The following is a 16,400-nucleotide window of genomic DNA, read 5'->3' as shown; positions in this document are numbered from 1 at the left end:
TGGGAAAATCCTGAGGTAAAGTCCTTCCACGCCCCCAAAAATGTTCAAATGTATATTAATGTTTTCTGTTATATCAAATCCTTTGTTACATGACTAGTTAAATTTCTATGGAAAAAAATGAGAGCTTGCCTCTAGTAGAGAATAGGAACACAGAAATCTATCTCATATTGAGTCAGATCATTGGTCCATCTAGCTCAGTATTGTCTACTCTGACTGGCAGCAGCTGTCTAGGGTTTCAGGCAGGGCCCGAGACATACTGAGATGTCAGATAAAATTGTGCCCTCAGTTGGCAGCCTACTATACTACAGAGATGTGTTGTTATTGCTATGGGCAAGGAAGTGCTGTAGGAGGCTTACCAGGGCATTAAGAAGAGAGCCAGTGTGGTGTAGTGGTTAAGGTGCTGGACTACGACCTGGGAGAACAGGGTTCAAATCCCCACACAGCCACAAAGCTCACTGGGTGACCTTGGGCCAGTCACTGCCTCTCAGCCTCAGAGGGAGGCAATGGTAAACCCCCTCTGAATACCTCTTATCATGAAAACCCTATTCATAGGGTCACCATAAGACGGAATCGACTTGAAGGCACTACATTTACATTTAGGGCATTAAGAGAGGGTGTACTGCCAACCAGGCCCATAGCCGGGGGAGTGCCCCCTAAATTTGTCCTTTCCCCAATATTTTTTACAAAAAATAATTCCATTTACTACAGAAAAATAATTCTGCCCCCTACTTTTTTTTGTGCCCACCAAACTTTTAGGTTGGTTATAGGCCTATCGCCAACACCTTTGGTAACCTATCTTAGTGTTACAGGAAACCCTGAAAACTTTACAAGCTTTCACAAACTTATTAGTATGAATAATCTTGTTTATTATAACTAGGTCCAAAGTCTGAGGTCCAAAGTCTGAGATACCATTCTTTCAGATGTGGGGTGCCTTCAGATTTCCAGCACCTTGCATATAGCAATCTAGCAGCCAGGTTCATAAGAAATGAATGTTTATCTTTGCCCTTTGACACTGTTCCTTTCATCAAAGTCTGGGATCAAGTAGAAAATTGCCTTTCAGTACTTTTTTGATTAAGCGAATGCAAAATTTGGATCCAAAAAATTCTTTTTTTATCACATGTCCACCAACAATTGATAAAATTGTTTACCACATTTCCAACACTGTTCAAATACTATGCCAATAAATGTCTTAAAAGGGGAAGGGAGATCTGGCTCTGCTGGTAGATCTCTGGGTGATTTGCAGTAGATCAGCAATGACTCTGGGTGCAAAGTGCTTAACGATAGCAATTAGAAAATAGGCCTCCACCCCCAGCTATTAGACTGCTGGACGCTTGGGATAACCGCCAGGAATGGATTTTTATGTGGAAGGACTGTGAGCTCACCTCGTCCTCCTGAATAAATCTCTGTGCTCAGCAACAACTCACAGTCACCATGATCTGAAATTCTAATGTATATCTTTTGCACTTGGCTCCAATTGGTTGGTCTCAGGTATGCATGGGGGGAGAAGTTCATTCCGTCTGCATTTTCATCTACTGTATCAAATTCACATTTCCCGAACCAGTATTTGAACCAAAACACAGCTTTCCTTTGAAAGTTGCACTTCTCCAAATTTTGCACCGCAGTTCTTCAACCAGAGAATGTGCGCAAAAACAAACGCGTTAGTGAAAATCATGTACAAAAATGCATACAAGTTTTCATTGCAAACGCATGCAGAAATGGACAGATCTGAAGGCTGGAAATCAATTGGAGAGCAGCTGAATTTGACAGATTTGTCCATCCCGAGGGTTCAAGTAAAACACAAAAGCTGCTCTCCCGTTTTAAAATCTATAAGGCATCAAATACTACATTGAAGGACGCATGCACGCTCTAGGAGGGGAGAGGGTTCCAGAAACCGGGATTTATTTATTCATTCGTAGTTTTAATGTTCTTGAGGAATTGCGGGTCTGGGATTACGACTGCCAGCGTTTGAACGGTCTCCTCTAAACTGTCTCTTCGACAGCAGCTTGATGTGCAGCAATTAGCAGGAATAACATTCCACTCCACGCGACAAGAAGCGTATTTGCTGCTGCGCATCAAACAGCTGTTTCAAATGTTTGTTTTCTTTTTTCCTTTTTGTGAGTAACCACTTGGCAACCCCAGCAGAAAGCTGATAGTTATACATTTACCCCGATTCGAAAGAATCGAAACTTCACACATCCATCGTCAAACGGCCCGCTACCTCTAGGCTGTCGCCTAACTACAATGGGCCTCTTCAGCAACTTTTTCTAGTCCTTTTGTGCCAAAAATGAGGAAGTTTAGCTGGGTCAACATTGCAATGCCAGAAAATGCAAATACAGGGTAGGGGGGAGGAGCAGGCGTGTGTGTGTGTGGATATTCTGCTTGTTAGCCTCACTGCTTAGCAGCGCTGCCCTGACCGCCAGTAAATCCCCTGGAATGTCTACATTCTGAAACTCTCTTAGGTGTTCTAAGCTGGGCATTCCCCCACTTGGCTTCACGACGTTTCGGGGCTTCCCCCTCTTCAACCCCTCCGGGTGTTTGGATTCCTGTTCACCTGCAAGACAGTACATTAGTCTTGGCTTCCCCCCCCCGCCGGAGTTGCTTAACGGACTTCGCCATTTCCCAAAACTCAGCTGTTTTTTCGGGGTGGGGTTAGACCAACAAGTAGCCCGTGGAGCGGATGATCTGAAATTTCACAAGCAGCAGTACTGCTGTGGTGCTGCGGCCGCTGCAAAAACTGCGGGAAGAGAGCGGGCAAACTCAACAGGAGGGAGAACCAGAAATGAAGCTGCTTGACCAGCTTTTCTACATCCTTGTTGCCCTCGGGGCATTTTGCCCAGGTAAGCTAACAGAGCCAGGTACAAAGTCATATGAAGGCTGTGAACTTCACCTACAGCAGTGACCTGCCTAACTGTAGTCGGTGATGCTTTGAGGCCAGTTATCTTGGAGTCCTGTGGCACCTTAAAGGCTAACACATTTGTTTGTGATGGCTTACGCTTTCACGGACTAAGGCCCACTTTGTCAGGTGGAATGGATGAAATAGGCTTTATTATTTATTTATTACCTTTGTATCCCAGTTTTCTTCCAAGGAACTGGAGGTGGTGCACCTCCCCATTTTATCCTCAGGACAACTCTGTGAGGTAGGTTATGCTGAGAGACTGTGACTGGCCCAAGGTCACCCAGCAAGGTTCACAGCTGACTGGGGATTTGAACCCTGATGTCTCAAGTCGTAGTCTGACACTCTAACCATTACACCATCATAAATAAATGGATTCATTAGTCTTTACAGGAACACTGTTGTTTTTGGTGCTACAGAATAACATGGCTACCCACCCACCCTGTACAGAAATTTCTCTTTGAGATAATGTCAGAATAACTCATTCAGGCTGTATGGATGAGGAGCAGCTGAAAATAATTCAAAATTCTTTCAGAAATTCTTCTGTACGACTGTTGGTGCTGAATATTCGCCAGATATTTTCTGAATGCTCACTTGACCTGTAGCTGACACTCTGCCAAAAAAAATTATTTGATGTTTGAACGTATTTGATATAGCTGTTTAGTCCCTGGCATCATTTAATAGCTGGCATGCAATGTTATTCACTATCTGACAGTCTGGTTTCATATACGAGGCTTATCAAAATACTCAAGAGATTGTTGGGTGGAACACTTGGATTTTGAGTTTAAGGATTATTTTTTGAAATTTGAATTCAGTTTCACACTTAAACTTTGAGTTACAAAATTGGGAAAAGTAGGCAATTTGCAAATACGCATTTCAGCTCTCCTTGTGCCTCAGAGCCATTTCAAATGTTACAAATTTCCTGCTTGAGAGCACCTGTGTGTAGAAATTTAGCATGCAACACCCACCTATAATGGTCCTCTACATGCTTGATTATGTGTATGTGTGGTGGGGAGCTATCATTAGCTGTGATTGGGTACATGTGTTGTTGTTATGTGCCTCCAAGTCGACTGGGTACATGTACTCTGCAAAATTCATATGTATATTTCACACTCATTGTGGGTTGTAGTTTAACTTCTTCATGAAAGTGATTTTAGCATAAGATTTTTGTACTATTTCCAGCAGTCCTATGTTGGGTTCAATAGAGGTTCCCCTTTCTCTGGGGCATCAAGGGTCCAGTTCTCATTGGGATGATAAGCTTACATTTGGTCCATACCACTTCAGACTGTAAGTGGGGGTCTTATATATCTAAATACTCTTCCATACAAACAGTTCCCTCCCTGGGGAAAAAAAGTAAGATGTCAGGAAGAAAGTTTCTAGCTTAGCTTTTTTCCTGATGTGCTACTTATTTACATACATGGATTGTGAAGTGGTGCAACCCAGGCATAGGGTCAGCATCTCAGTAAAAAGTCTTACCATAACTAGAGTGGCTACCTTTTAGGGCCTATATTTTTATCACTGTTTCTTGTTTTGTTTTATAATTTTCTTTAAAAAGAAAAAGGTTTTCTTACATAACAAAATTATCACCATTTTAAAAAAGATAACATAACGTGTTATAAGCTAGATAATTAAGTTTGCAGCAGCATCAGAGGTGTTACACATTAATGGAAGTTTATCCTTATGCAATATGTTTTACAATTTTCTAACGGAACCAGGAAGGTAACTCAGGACAGGGCGAGATTTTACCTTTATTGGTTGGGAGGGTAAGTGACTTAAGGAAATGTAGCCATAAGCAGAGGTTGGATTAACCATTATACTAAGTACACTAAACTGTACCGTCAGTGACAATACTGTAGCTTCCACTGGGCCTGGGAGTTTCCCAATGTGAAGAACAAGTCAATATTGCACCATCCCTCTCCAGTGTATGTTTGTACGTGCGTGCTTGCATGAAGTAGACAGAAGCATGATCAATTCAGATTTTGGAAGTACTGGTTCCTGTATGCCTTCAGCCATGAAGCATGCTAGGAGGTTGAGGACAAGGATTTGGGGGGCTGGTTCTCCTCTTACTCGCCCTCATGTAGAGTGGTTAATTTATAAAAAGAGAGGTTGTGGGCTGCAAGCCACATTTATTTATTTATTTATTTATGAGATTTGTTAGGCACCCATCTGGCAGAGGTTAATCTGCCACTCTGGGTGACTTACAACCAAACACAAGTACAATCCATATAGACAATCAGAATAGTAAAATCCTAAAAATTAGAAATGAAATTAGAACTCAGACATTCAATCCCCAAAATCTGCAACCTGCCAGAATTTAAACCCCCCAAGAACTACATTCTGCCAGCCTGACCCCTTCCCACACCTGAGTAAAGAGCCAGGTCTTTAAGGTCCACCGAAAGCATAGCAGAGAGGGGGCCTGACGAAGATCAATTGGCAACAAATTCCAGAGCGTAGGAGCCACGATAGAGAAGGCCCTGGACCTTGTCCTCACCAGCCTCGCTTCTTTTGCTGAAGGTATAAGAAGTGAGCCATTCAAGGATGATCTAGTAAGCCGACGCCCCTGGCGGGAGTGAAGGCGACTTTTTAAATAGAGCGGGCCAGCCTCATGAAGAGCCTTGTAAGTTAGAGCCAGGATCTTAAATTTGGCCCGCGCAGCCACTGGTAGCCAGTGCAATTCCTTAAGGACTGGGGTGATATGGTCACGGCGGTGACTGCCCTTAATCAGGCAAGCCGCCGCATTCTGCACTAGCTACAGCTTACGAACTGTAGTCCAGGGAAGACCAACATATAAGGCATTACAATAGTCCAACCGGGACAAGACCAGAGCATGTACTACTTTGGGAAGCAAGTGGTTGGGGAGGTAAGGGCGTATCCTTTGGATAAGATGTAATTGATAAAGCGCCGCCCGACTGACGGCCGCTACCTGCGCTTCCATAGATAGCTGGGAGTCAGGAATAACCCCCAAACTCCGGACTTGATCTCTTAGGGGCAATTGTACCCCATTGAGCATCAAATCAGTAACACCCAATTTCTCTTTATCACCCACCAACAGAACCTCAGTTTCATCCGGGTTCAGTCTGAGCTTACTCTTGCTCATCCAGTCCCTCACCGACTCCAGACACTTAGACAGTATTTCTGCCGCCACTGGTGGCGAAGATTTAAATGAGAGGAAAATCTGGGTATCATCTGCATATTGATGGAATTGCAGCCCATATCTCCTGATGACATCTCCCAGCGGCCTGATATAAACATTGAATAACATCGGGGAGAGGATAGAGCCATGTGGCACCCCACACGTGAGAGGCCAGGGCTCTGAAACCTCATCCCTCAGTACCACTCTCTGGCATCTCCCAGAGAGGAAGGAGTGAAACCACCGTAGAACGGTGCCTCCAATACCCAACCTCTCTAGGCAATCCAACAAAATATTGTGGTCAACTGTGGTCAACATTCCTTGATTCAAAAACCCCCCTGACACTCCTGTTTCTAGACAAATGAAGACTGGTTGTGCGTACTTCTTTCATGCTAAGGGTACATTTTTAGTGCCTTGTTTGCCGCCCTGGGCTCCTGCTGGGAGGAAGGGCGGGATACAAATAAAATAAATAAATAAATAAATAAATAAATAATGTGCTCTGTGCATCATTGAAAGATCTTCTAATCTTGATTACTATTTCATTTATCCCCGGGCTCAGTACTGGCCTTCAAACTAAGCTCTTGGGATGGGCCTTACCTCAGATAATACCCCTGCTCACAGCCTTTATGTGAGGATAAAATGAAGTATAGCTGTAGCCCTATTTGGGCACCATATCCTTGCATGATTAACAACATAAGGGACAAGAGCAGGGCTGTGCCCATTGTCACATCCCTAACACCCCTCCCAACCATGAATTGGGGGAGGTATGAAAAGGGGAGCCTGCTTTATTTATGCACAGATTTTCCCTCATGATTTAGAACTCTGAACATTTCACTTTAAAATAATCTTATCGGTATGATGCTGGAGTTTTTGAGGTGCTTTAAATGCTATTTTAGTATGATTGTATTTTATTGGAATTATGTTTTACATACATATATATATATATATATATAGACATCACACATGCCAAACAAACTGTAAATGACAATGCAAGTATTAGTAAGAGTATCACATAATGCAACACATCCTAGATAAACCTTCAATATTCCCATGATATCTTAATTCAAACCTTTTAACATCACAGGTGTATTTCATCATATCTTTAAAGATATATGTTAAATATCAACCTGTTTTCTTAAATATATGAATTATCTCTAAAATCTCAATTTTACATATTTAAATGTTTGCTTTTAAGAAATCTCAATTTTAAATATTTAAATGTTTTCTTGTAAGAATGTATAGATATAAATTAATTTCCTTTAAAGCAGCAAACAAACTAAATGTAAATCTATTATACCTTCTTTTTTACCATTTATTAATTTCCTCCCTTATTATTTTATGTAATGTTATAATTACCATCTGTTCCCATATCTTTCTAAGTAGTCCTTGCTTTTTTGGAACCCAGCCCTACCATTCGGCAAAGTGAGGCATCTCCCTCAGGTGGCAGATGTTGTGGGGCAGCAGCAGCCCCAATTCACCCTGGATCTGTTAAGCTAGCCTGCTGCCCTCGAGTATGGTGAAGGATGTTAGCTTATCATCACTGCTGAAATAAGATTCAGTTGCCGGTGTGGTCCGATTCTGGTCACATCTGCACCATATATTTAAAGCAATATACTGCTTTAAACAGTCATGGCTTCCCTCAAAGAATCCTGGGAACTGCAGCTGGTTAAGGCTGTTGAGAGTTGTTAGGAGACCTCTCTTTCCCTCATAGAGCTACCATTCCCAGAATGGTTTAGCAATCAGTCCTTCCCAGAAAGCTCTCAGTACCTCATGACCAAGGAGGCAGTGACTCTTTGTGTGGGTGTGTGGTGTTCAGAGGCTTCATGGGCACCAGGTGAAGACAACATTACACACACAGGCACCATGTTAGCAACCCTGGGGGTAAGATAATGGCCTATACTACAGAGTAAAATCTGGCCACTCATGAGTATAAAGAAATCTCTGCAGAACAGTACTTGTTGTGGTGAGAGCTTGCATAGTCAGTGGGAGCAACATCTGGACTCTGATGTAGACAAATAGATTGTGACTTGACAGTGGTGATCTGAACCTCTTTTTAACTTTCCACTGTTCTTCTCTCCCCAGATGCAACTGATGGTGCCTGTGACCCGAAGACAGCTGAGATCGAAGGGGGCACATACACAGTACTGGAAAATGGCAGTGTGCTGAAATACGAGTGCCCGGAAGGGAAGTATCCATACCCTACAGAGTATCGGTCATGTCTTTATGACAGCAGCTGGAGCACCATGAAAAATGTGTTTGAAAGGATTGTCCCCACAGCCATTTGCCGAGGTATGAGGACAGTTGTTGGTCATTCCAAAACAGAGAGGGGGCCTGCATTTCAGGTTGACATAGGAGTAGCAGCTTCTAACCTTGGAAATCCTTCTTTCTAATTTAATGAAGATATGGGGTGGTGGAGGAGGTTTTTAGCATTTCATATGTATATGAAATAAATACAATATTCTTAACCAGCCTTGGTTTAGTTGTAATACTTCATACCTGCTCATGAGCCCGAACACTCTCCAAGAGGCTAATGTTGTGTGGTGTGTGTATATATATATGAATTAATTAACCATTTGTACTCTTTTTTCCCCCCAAACACAAAGGCTGGTATCGACTGGAGTTTGTTCTTTGTCTGCTAGCGGCTGCTTTTATCAATCTGTTTTGTCCCCTCACAAAAAATATTGATATTAATATTGATATTTTGAAAGGAAATATTGATAAATGAAATGAAATACTGATAAAATTATCATTCTTAATATTGATATTTTAGAAGAATATTTTTCTGTATTCAAAAAAAGCCATGGAAAAGCGCTACATAAAAATCCGATCTGCAACGATAGAGGATAAGCAAATAATGGAAAATTCAATACCAAATCTGAATTGGGCAGAATTCTTGCACATTCCTATTGTACAGTAAAGGAATGGGGGGAGAAGAAGGGACGCAGAGATGTAGGGCTTATCTACATGGGAGCATTTCTTCATAGCAAATATACTGCATTTATCTTTGTTATGGATTTGTAACATCCACAGTTCCTGCTTAGTGGTAGTTGCCAGTCGCTTTTTCCCATTCACACAAGTAGGCATCCCTCTGGAAAGGATTAGTCTTGCTGTTTGCTTGTGGCCCTGCCCTCTAATTATACATTTCCACTCCCTCTGGTTGCTATGTGATTGAATATGCACAGTCTGTTTTCCTTTAAAAAAACCAAAAACCCGGAAGTGTGAATATCTGTGTTGTCCCTGCGTATGGCTGGTAGGATACAACTGAAATACAAATCTTTGTTTGAGCAGTGTTACACTTTTGTGCACAAGTTAGGGGAGAAAGAAAACAAATGCACCATTTGCAGCAACATAAAAAAGGCCAACAAAATGGAGGAGAGCAGCCAGAAGTTGCTTGTCAGCCCATAGGAAACAAAATGAAAGGAGGGACTAGGAGATAGTGAGTGTGTAGCATGGAGAGGGGAATGATTGACACATCCATCTAAAAGCATTGGAGCAAAGCATTTGCAAACATTAGAGAAACAGAGTGGAGACTTTTTTCTCCACTTTTCGTATAACTGGATTGGGTTAGTACTGATTTACAGGGAGAAAACTGTGTGATAGCTTCTGTTTGCCGGTCATATGAACCATGCAAATTTAAAGGAGATCTGAGTAGCACCAAATACACAGTAAACCACCGTGAAGATGAGCCCGTAGTCTGGCAGCATTATGCATACAAATCTGTATATAGTGGCTGGGGCTGATAGGAATTGGATCCAAGACATTTGGAGGGCACCAGGTTGGTGAAGCCTGGTATATACAGTCTAGCTATCTGCATACCAATCCCCATGTTGTTGCCTACAGTAGGCCACCTGTTCCAACATGGATAAGTTGTTAAGGTTCACTCTCCAGTGGGTGACAGAGGCTGCATACTTAATCTTTCCAGAATTCTAGTATCATCCATTTCATTATGAAATGGGGCTCTCTGTAGTCATCACTGTTGCCCTTCCAAAGTGCAGGAATTTCATTCAATAAGATGTTTACATCCATATATTTTAAGAGGTTATCTAAAACTAAACTGAGGTGGGCAATGACTTCCATTTGGAAAGGGACTATCAAAAGTGGCTAACAATAGTTAAAAGAAAGAGTTTTTAAAAATACGTAAAACAATATAGTACTAATTGCAGAACAAGGAGATAAAGTAAAAATGGAGCAATGTGTCACATCAGGTCAAAATCACAAAACATAAAAACAGAAGATCTAAAAGACCTATTTTTCCTATGCATGTATGCCTGGTATGTGATGTGATATTCCTTACTGCTCTGCAAGGCAATACAGATGATTGACCTTATCCTGAGATTTTTATTTATTTAATAAAATTTCTTACCTGCCCTTCACCATAAGGTCCTACGGCCAGTTACAGCAATATAATCATATAATTAAACACAAGTAAAAGAAGAAAAGAGTTTATATACCTTTAGAAAAACAAATAAAACTATGTCATACAAAAGTAGCGTAGTAGAAATTAAACAGAACGGCAGGACAGGATTGATAACAAGTGGCAGAATTTGAGAGGTGTGTGTGTGAGAGAGAGGTAGGATGGTTTGTCAGAGCATGCAGGCCAATTACTGGGCGTAACGTACTGACATTTGCTCTTCTTTCCAGACATCCGTTGCGTCAGGCCTCTGGATTTTGAAAATGGCCAGTATGAGCCCCGCCAGCTCTACTACAATGTAAGCCAGGAGCTGAAGTTTGTGTGCTACCAGGGGTACACACTGCGGGGGTCACAGAATCGCACCTGCCTCCCCAATGGGAAATGGAGTGGAGAGACATCTATATGCGATGATGGAGGTGAGTTTGGCATTCGATTGCAGGCAAAATCTGCCTATTCTTCCTCTTTGGAAAGGAAAGGTTTGTTTTCCTTCTTTCCCATTTTTCTATATGCCACATCATATGCTTTCCACATGAAAGCTGAAACAAACGATATGCCACCTTTTATGTGGTCAGTTATGTTTTGCAAGACCTGAGTCACTAGATGAAACCAAAGCAACTTGTAGGAACTTTGTTTCTCTGCAAGCTGCTATCGCCAAGGGAGGTAAGCCCTTGCAAGAACTGGAATCTCTAGTTCAACTCAGAGCTCCTTGCAAGAGTACTTTCCTCTGCTAGTTAAGCTATTATTTGCAAGAGTCTGATGTGAATCTGTTACAGGTGCCATCCACACTACACAGTCGAAGCACATTGAACACACGTGGCTTCTCCCAAAGTATCCTGGAACTGTAGTTTACCCCTTGCAGAACTACAGTTCCCAGCAGCCTTAGCAAACTACATTTCCTAGGACTCTCTGAGGGAAGCCTTGTGCTTTAAATGTGTGGTGTGGATATGGCCAAAGAGACTAGAGCTGCTTTCAGCCTTTAGAATAATGAACTGTGGCCTATTGGTATTGGCATACCTTGCGTCATGGGTCAGAAAATGGGGATTTCCGGATTCCTGAAATAACAGAGCTATATGGATAACTAGGGAAAGAGGAGTCTACATCTTTGGGAGAGTTTTGAGCATTGAGAAATATTTGTTACGTGTGCTTACCATCCAAGCATTTCTGAGACGTAAACTCATATCCTTTTCTCCTGCCTAGCTGGCCACTGTCCAAACCCTGGTGTCCCCATTGGTGCCCGAAAAGCTGGCACCCAGTATCGCATAGAAAACCGGGTCCGCTACCATTGTGACGGAGGACTCTCTCTCGTGGGATCCAAAGAACGTACTTGCCAAGAATCAGGAAGCTGGAGTGGATCGGAACCAGAATGTCGAAGTGAGAAAATGGGGGGGTGCTAACGGATTATGGTCTGGAATTAGGGGATACAGCTTGAAAATGTGGACCCAGAACTGTAACCGTGAGGAGGATTCCTGCATCCAAAAACATCCTGGGATAGCTACCCTTCATTTCACTTCAGATTTGTTTATACGCTCAGGGTTGAATCAGACACAGATCACATGTAATGGCCAGTTCATGAATGGGTTTCACATTCATGTGCTCCCGCTTCCCTCTTGCCCTCATGCAAGTCTAATTTCCTTCCTTCCTGGTTTGAGCAAAACATAATTTGCCATGAAAGCCGAATCAGACTAAGTACAGTTTGCCTCCACATCAGAATTGGAAACCCAGTTCAAATCATGTTTCCAGTTCTGTTTTGCAAATGCAAGGAAACTGTGGTTTGTGGTATCCATCATTTTGTCTATTCATGTCATGACAAATGCTACAGTTGAACTGGGTGAGAAGGTGAGGGAAAGAGTTCACCATATCTGGGAAGATCAGAGTTTCTTCATTAACCTGTGTCTCTTTCTTATAAGAATGACATGAATAATAGTGGGATGGTTACCTCAGGTGGGGTGGAGTTCACAATTCCATAAAGAAACACAGTGAACTGCACAGCACGGCTCGATGGCTGAAACACACTGGGATTTGTTGCCCGTGAAGACTGCCCATTATGAGGAGATGGGAATGGCACTAGAGCTTAGTAGCAGATCATGTGTTTTGTATTTGGGAGGTTCCAGTTTCGAGCCCTGGGATCTCCAGTTGAAAGGATGAGGTACAGGTGCTGGGAAAAATCTCCACCTGAGATTATGGATGGGGAGAAATTCATTTCAGTATTATTTTAATGTGAATGCACCTAATTCACATTTGCCGGAATAATACACAAACCAAAAAACAGCTGCCCTTCAAAATTCATGCTTCTCCACAATTTGAGATGATGTTCTCCAGCCAAAAAAAGTGTACAAAAATGTGTGTATTAAGGGAAAGTGTTTATAAAAATGCATATATTGGTGAACATACAAAAATACATTATGAGAAGTTGCAGATACTAGGCAGAATTGCATACCAAAATTGTATATGCCCATTACAATGCTGATGAATTTTCATGACGTAAAAAAAGTGCATGCTGGTGTGCAAATGTGGTGAACTGAACTTAAAATTCAAAAGAATTAGAAACTGAGAGGGAAAAAATGGATGGAGTTGTCCATCCCTACCTGAGAACCTGGAGAGCTGCTGCCAGTCAGAGTAGACAGTACTGGCTAGATGGACAAATAGTCTCACCCGGTATAAGGCAGTTTCTTATGAGGAACCAGGAGCCGTAGCCCAGGAACAGAAGGACCAAGAGAATCCATAGAAGGAAGTTGCTGAAAGAGTATGCCCAGTTAGAACACAGTGCACCAGAAGCAGTGCATCAGAAAAAGGGAATGGATAGAGCGGGGAAGAAAGTGGCAACTCAGGATTAAGGCTTGTTCTACTCCAGTCTGCCCTTAGTACTTGATAATCACCCCTTTGGCTCCGTTGAGCCCTTGCTTTTCTGCATTCAGCCAGAAGCAGAATTAAAATGGAAATTCCATACAGCGATGGCCTTCCCCCTGGCCACGATCCTTCTATAATACAGCAATACCTCAGTTAACAAAATAGATGTGTTCTTGAACATTACTTCTGTAACAGAAACTTTGGTATCAGAGGGAGGAATAACATGGAAAGAACAGGGATAGGTTCCTACACCACAAAAAGAAGAGCAATTCAACATGTTTCAGCAAACTTTTTATTCAAAACTGACAATACGCATGTCTGAAATGAAACAACCAGGTCAGGTAAGCTTTGCATACAGACCACTTGAAGGCTTTGTACACTGGAGCAGGCAAGCAAGGAGCACCCCTCCCCCCATGATTGCTTTCTCTCTCTCTCCCTCTGCCACTCTCTCCTACACTCGAGTAGATGCATCTGCAGTAAACATTGCTTCCAGGGCACCCGAAGCACTGTTTGTTGCAGAGACGTCTGCGCCACCTGGCAAGGAGCGCCATTCCAGTCACGCATGAGAGAGCTGCCTGCAGCAACTGCAATCCAATAGACAAGGAACCACGTTCTGACTCGAGAGTGTGCGCACGCGCCCCGCACCCAAAAAAAGACTTTGCTACAAGGAGCTTCTTTCCTGGAGGATTTGTTAACTGAGGTATTACTGTACGTACTTTGAAGGCCCTTTTCAGTTTTGCATTAGACTCCTATATCTAGCTGAGTAAAGAAGTTCATAATACTCCAAATGGCTAATTCTTTGTCTCCCCTTTTTACCCCCCAGGCCCGTTCACCTTTGACACCCCAGAAGAAGTCTCCTCTAAGTTTATCTCATCCCTCACCGAAGTTGCCGAGTCTGCGGACTCTGATAGAAATGTTTGTAAGTTTCTGTGAGCAGGTTGTAGCTTTTCGCAAGGGCTTCCCTGGTATAATTTGCAGGTGTGAAGCAGTTGCATTGTGAGATGCTCCCTGTTTCCCTGAGTGGTAAGATATTCTATCCTGGATTCTTTGGAGGAAACTGCACTGGAAACTTGTATTTATTTTTGAAAATGTACCCCTCCTTTCCTCAATAGTTTGATTAGGTGTATTTGTAACAGTTTCTTTGTTGACAGATATATAAGCAAAGGGTAGGTTGAGTATAAGTGAAGACAAATAGGAGGTACTCCTACAACACAGAAGATCCCATTGAGAGCAATTTGGGCTGCCCTCCTGTATGACTGCTGCTCCAGTTTCATCTCTGGGTAGAGACACACTTATTGTTGTGCAGGTCCCAATGCATCTCCACCTCTCTTTTCTGAAAGCAGGGCACACAGCGCTAGTCAGACTCCGTCCTGATGGGTATCTCAATGAAAAACAGAAGTTCCCAATTATCAGGAGACTCTCTCTTAAGCATTAGTTCCCACAAGTGGAACCTATAACAAGACATTGCAGTGTATAGGGATGGGGGACAAATTAGATTCTGTTCACATTCACAGTTGATCACTGTGCTCTGCAGGTGAGAGCCTCCTGCAGAGACCATCTTATCAGGAGGTACGTTCTGCACAACAAAGGAAGTGGACCTTTAGTGTAGTGGTAGCTACCTTTTAGAATTCCCTCCCCTTAAATATTAGACAGGTGCCATCTCTGTTGTCTTTTCGGCACCTACTGAAGACCTTCTTTCAACAAGCCTTTTAAGTAGAGACCTAATCCCAGTCTGTGTCTGTGTTGGAATTGCTTTTTAAAATATTTTTAAACTTTTTAAACATGTTTTTAAAGCTTTAAAAAATGTTTTTAAAGATGTTTTGTTTTAATATATTTTGAAGTCTGTTTTTATGATGTTTTGAAGTGTTTTAGTGCTTTTGTTTGCAGCCCTGGGCTCCTGCTGGGAGAAAGGGCAGGATATAAATCAAATAAATAAATAATAAATACATAAATGTAAAGGCACATGTAATCTAGAGTAGAGACACACTTACTGTTCTCCCAGTTCCAGTACCATCTCCACCTCTCCTGAAAACGGGGGCACACGTTGTTTTTAAAATTCAGCTTCAAAGAGATTTTGCAACTGATCAGGAGATCAACCCATTCCCCCTCCAGGAAGTGGATAATGGAAATGCTTTGTTCTGGCAGCTAGTGTGTTTACAGCCCTAAATTGCACTTTCTGAAACAATACTCAAACTGAAATAGAGCCATCCTTCAAAAGTGGCACTTCTCTGAATTTTGCCGGGCAGTAATGCCAAGTAATGCATACAAAAATGCATATACTAGGGGAAAGTAGTGAAAATAACATACAAGAATGCATTGTAGTAAGGCAAATTGCTTGCAAACGTGTAACTTTATTCAAAATTGTATACAAAAAAAGTGTCTGTTAGGAAGAATTTGCACTAAAATGCTGCTGAATTTTCATAAAGACTTTTTCATCACAAACGGATGTGGAAATGGGGAGAACTGAACTTAAGACTAGAAAAATGAGAAACTGAAATCGACATATTTGCCCATCCTTAGCAGTTCCGCTGAAATTTCCACACATTCCCAGCAGCCAGTGAACATTCCTTGCCCTCAGAGTTCTCACTGGGCTGTTTTTTGTCCTGTCCCACCCTACCCTAGGCTAGGTTTTTTTCCTAACTATTTTTTGTACTTCTATAAACCTTGGAGTTTCCCCTAGTCACTCCCTCACGTGTATGGGTGGAGCTATTCCATGGCCATGGAGCATGCTCAGTCCTCAGTGGGCTGTTTTGAGGGTTCCCTCCCACTAGGTGTTTTTTCCCCATTTTTTTCTTCTTTTTCTGCTAATCTTGTGAATTCACTGAGTTTGCTGATGCCTCCCTCTTGTGCATGAGTTTTGTCATTTTGGGCTACATAAGCCTCGGCATTCTCACCTAAAGATCAGAAATAGATTATAAAGGAACGATGACTGATGAAACATCAGCCCACCGTTTTTGACTATTAACCACCAACCTAACAAAGGAATGGTCAGACAACTGTCCTAACGATAGGTGGCATTTAACAAGGTTTTGTGCTAGTGTTAAAATGTGATGTCCCCAAATCTGCTCTGGAGGGTTAGGGGAACCTCCAGAAATTATTTCAGGAGGGGACGCTGGGGG

At 42.3% G+C, this 16,400-nt stretch overlaps 1 protein-coding gene across 1 annotated transcript in view; it reads left to right on the top strand.

Moving 5' to 3' along the window:
• LOC133378861 (uncharacterized) overlaps nt 1-16,400 on the top strand; it is an 81,739-nt gene that overhangs the window by 48,610 nt on the left and 16,729 nt on the right. The window contains exons 19-23 of the mRNA XM_061613475.1: nt 2,688-2,837; nt 8,106-8,312; nt 10,665-10,850; nt 11,632-11,805; nt 14,105-14,200. Of these exons, the coding sequence (XP_061469459.1) occupies nt 2,688-2,837; nt 8,106-8,312; nt 10,665-10,850; nt 11,632-11,805; nt 14,105-14,200 (813 nt within the window). The remainder of the gene's footprint in view (nt 1-2,687; nt 2,838-8,105; nt 8,313-10,664; nt 10,851-11,631; nt 11,806-14,104; nt 14,201-16,400) is intronic.

The sequence above is a fragment of the Rhineura floridana genome, chromosome 3 (genome assembly GCF_030035675.1).
Source record: "Rhineura floridana isolate rRhiFlo1 chromosome 3, rRhiFlo1.hap2, whole genome shotgun sequence".
NCBI classification, from domain to species: domain Eukaryota; kingdom Metazoa; phylum Chordata; class Lepidosauria; order Squamata; family Rhineuridae; genus Rhineura; species Rhineura floridana.
Note: the sequence above shows the minus strand (reverse complement) of the source record. Positions and strands in the feature narration are given on the sequence as shown.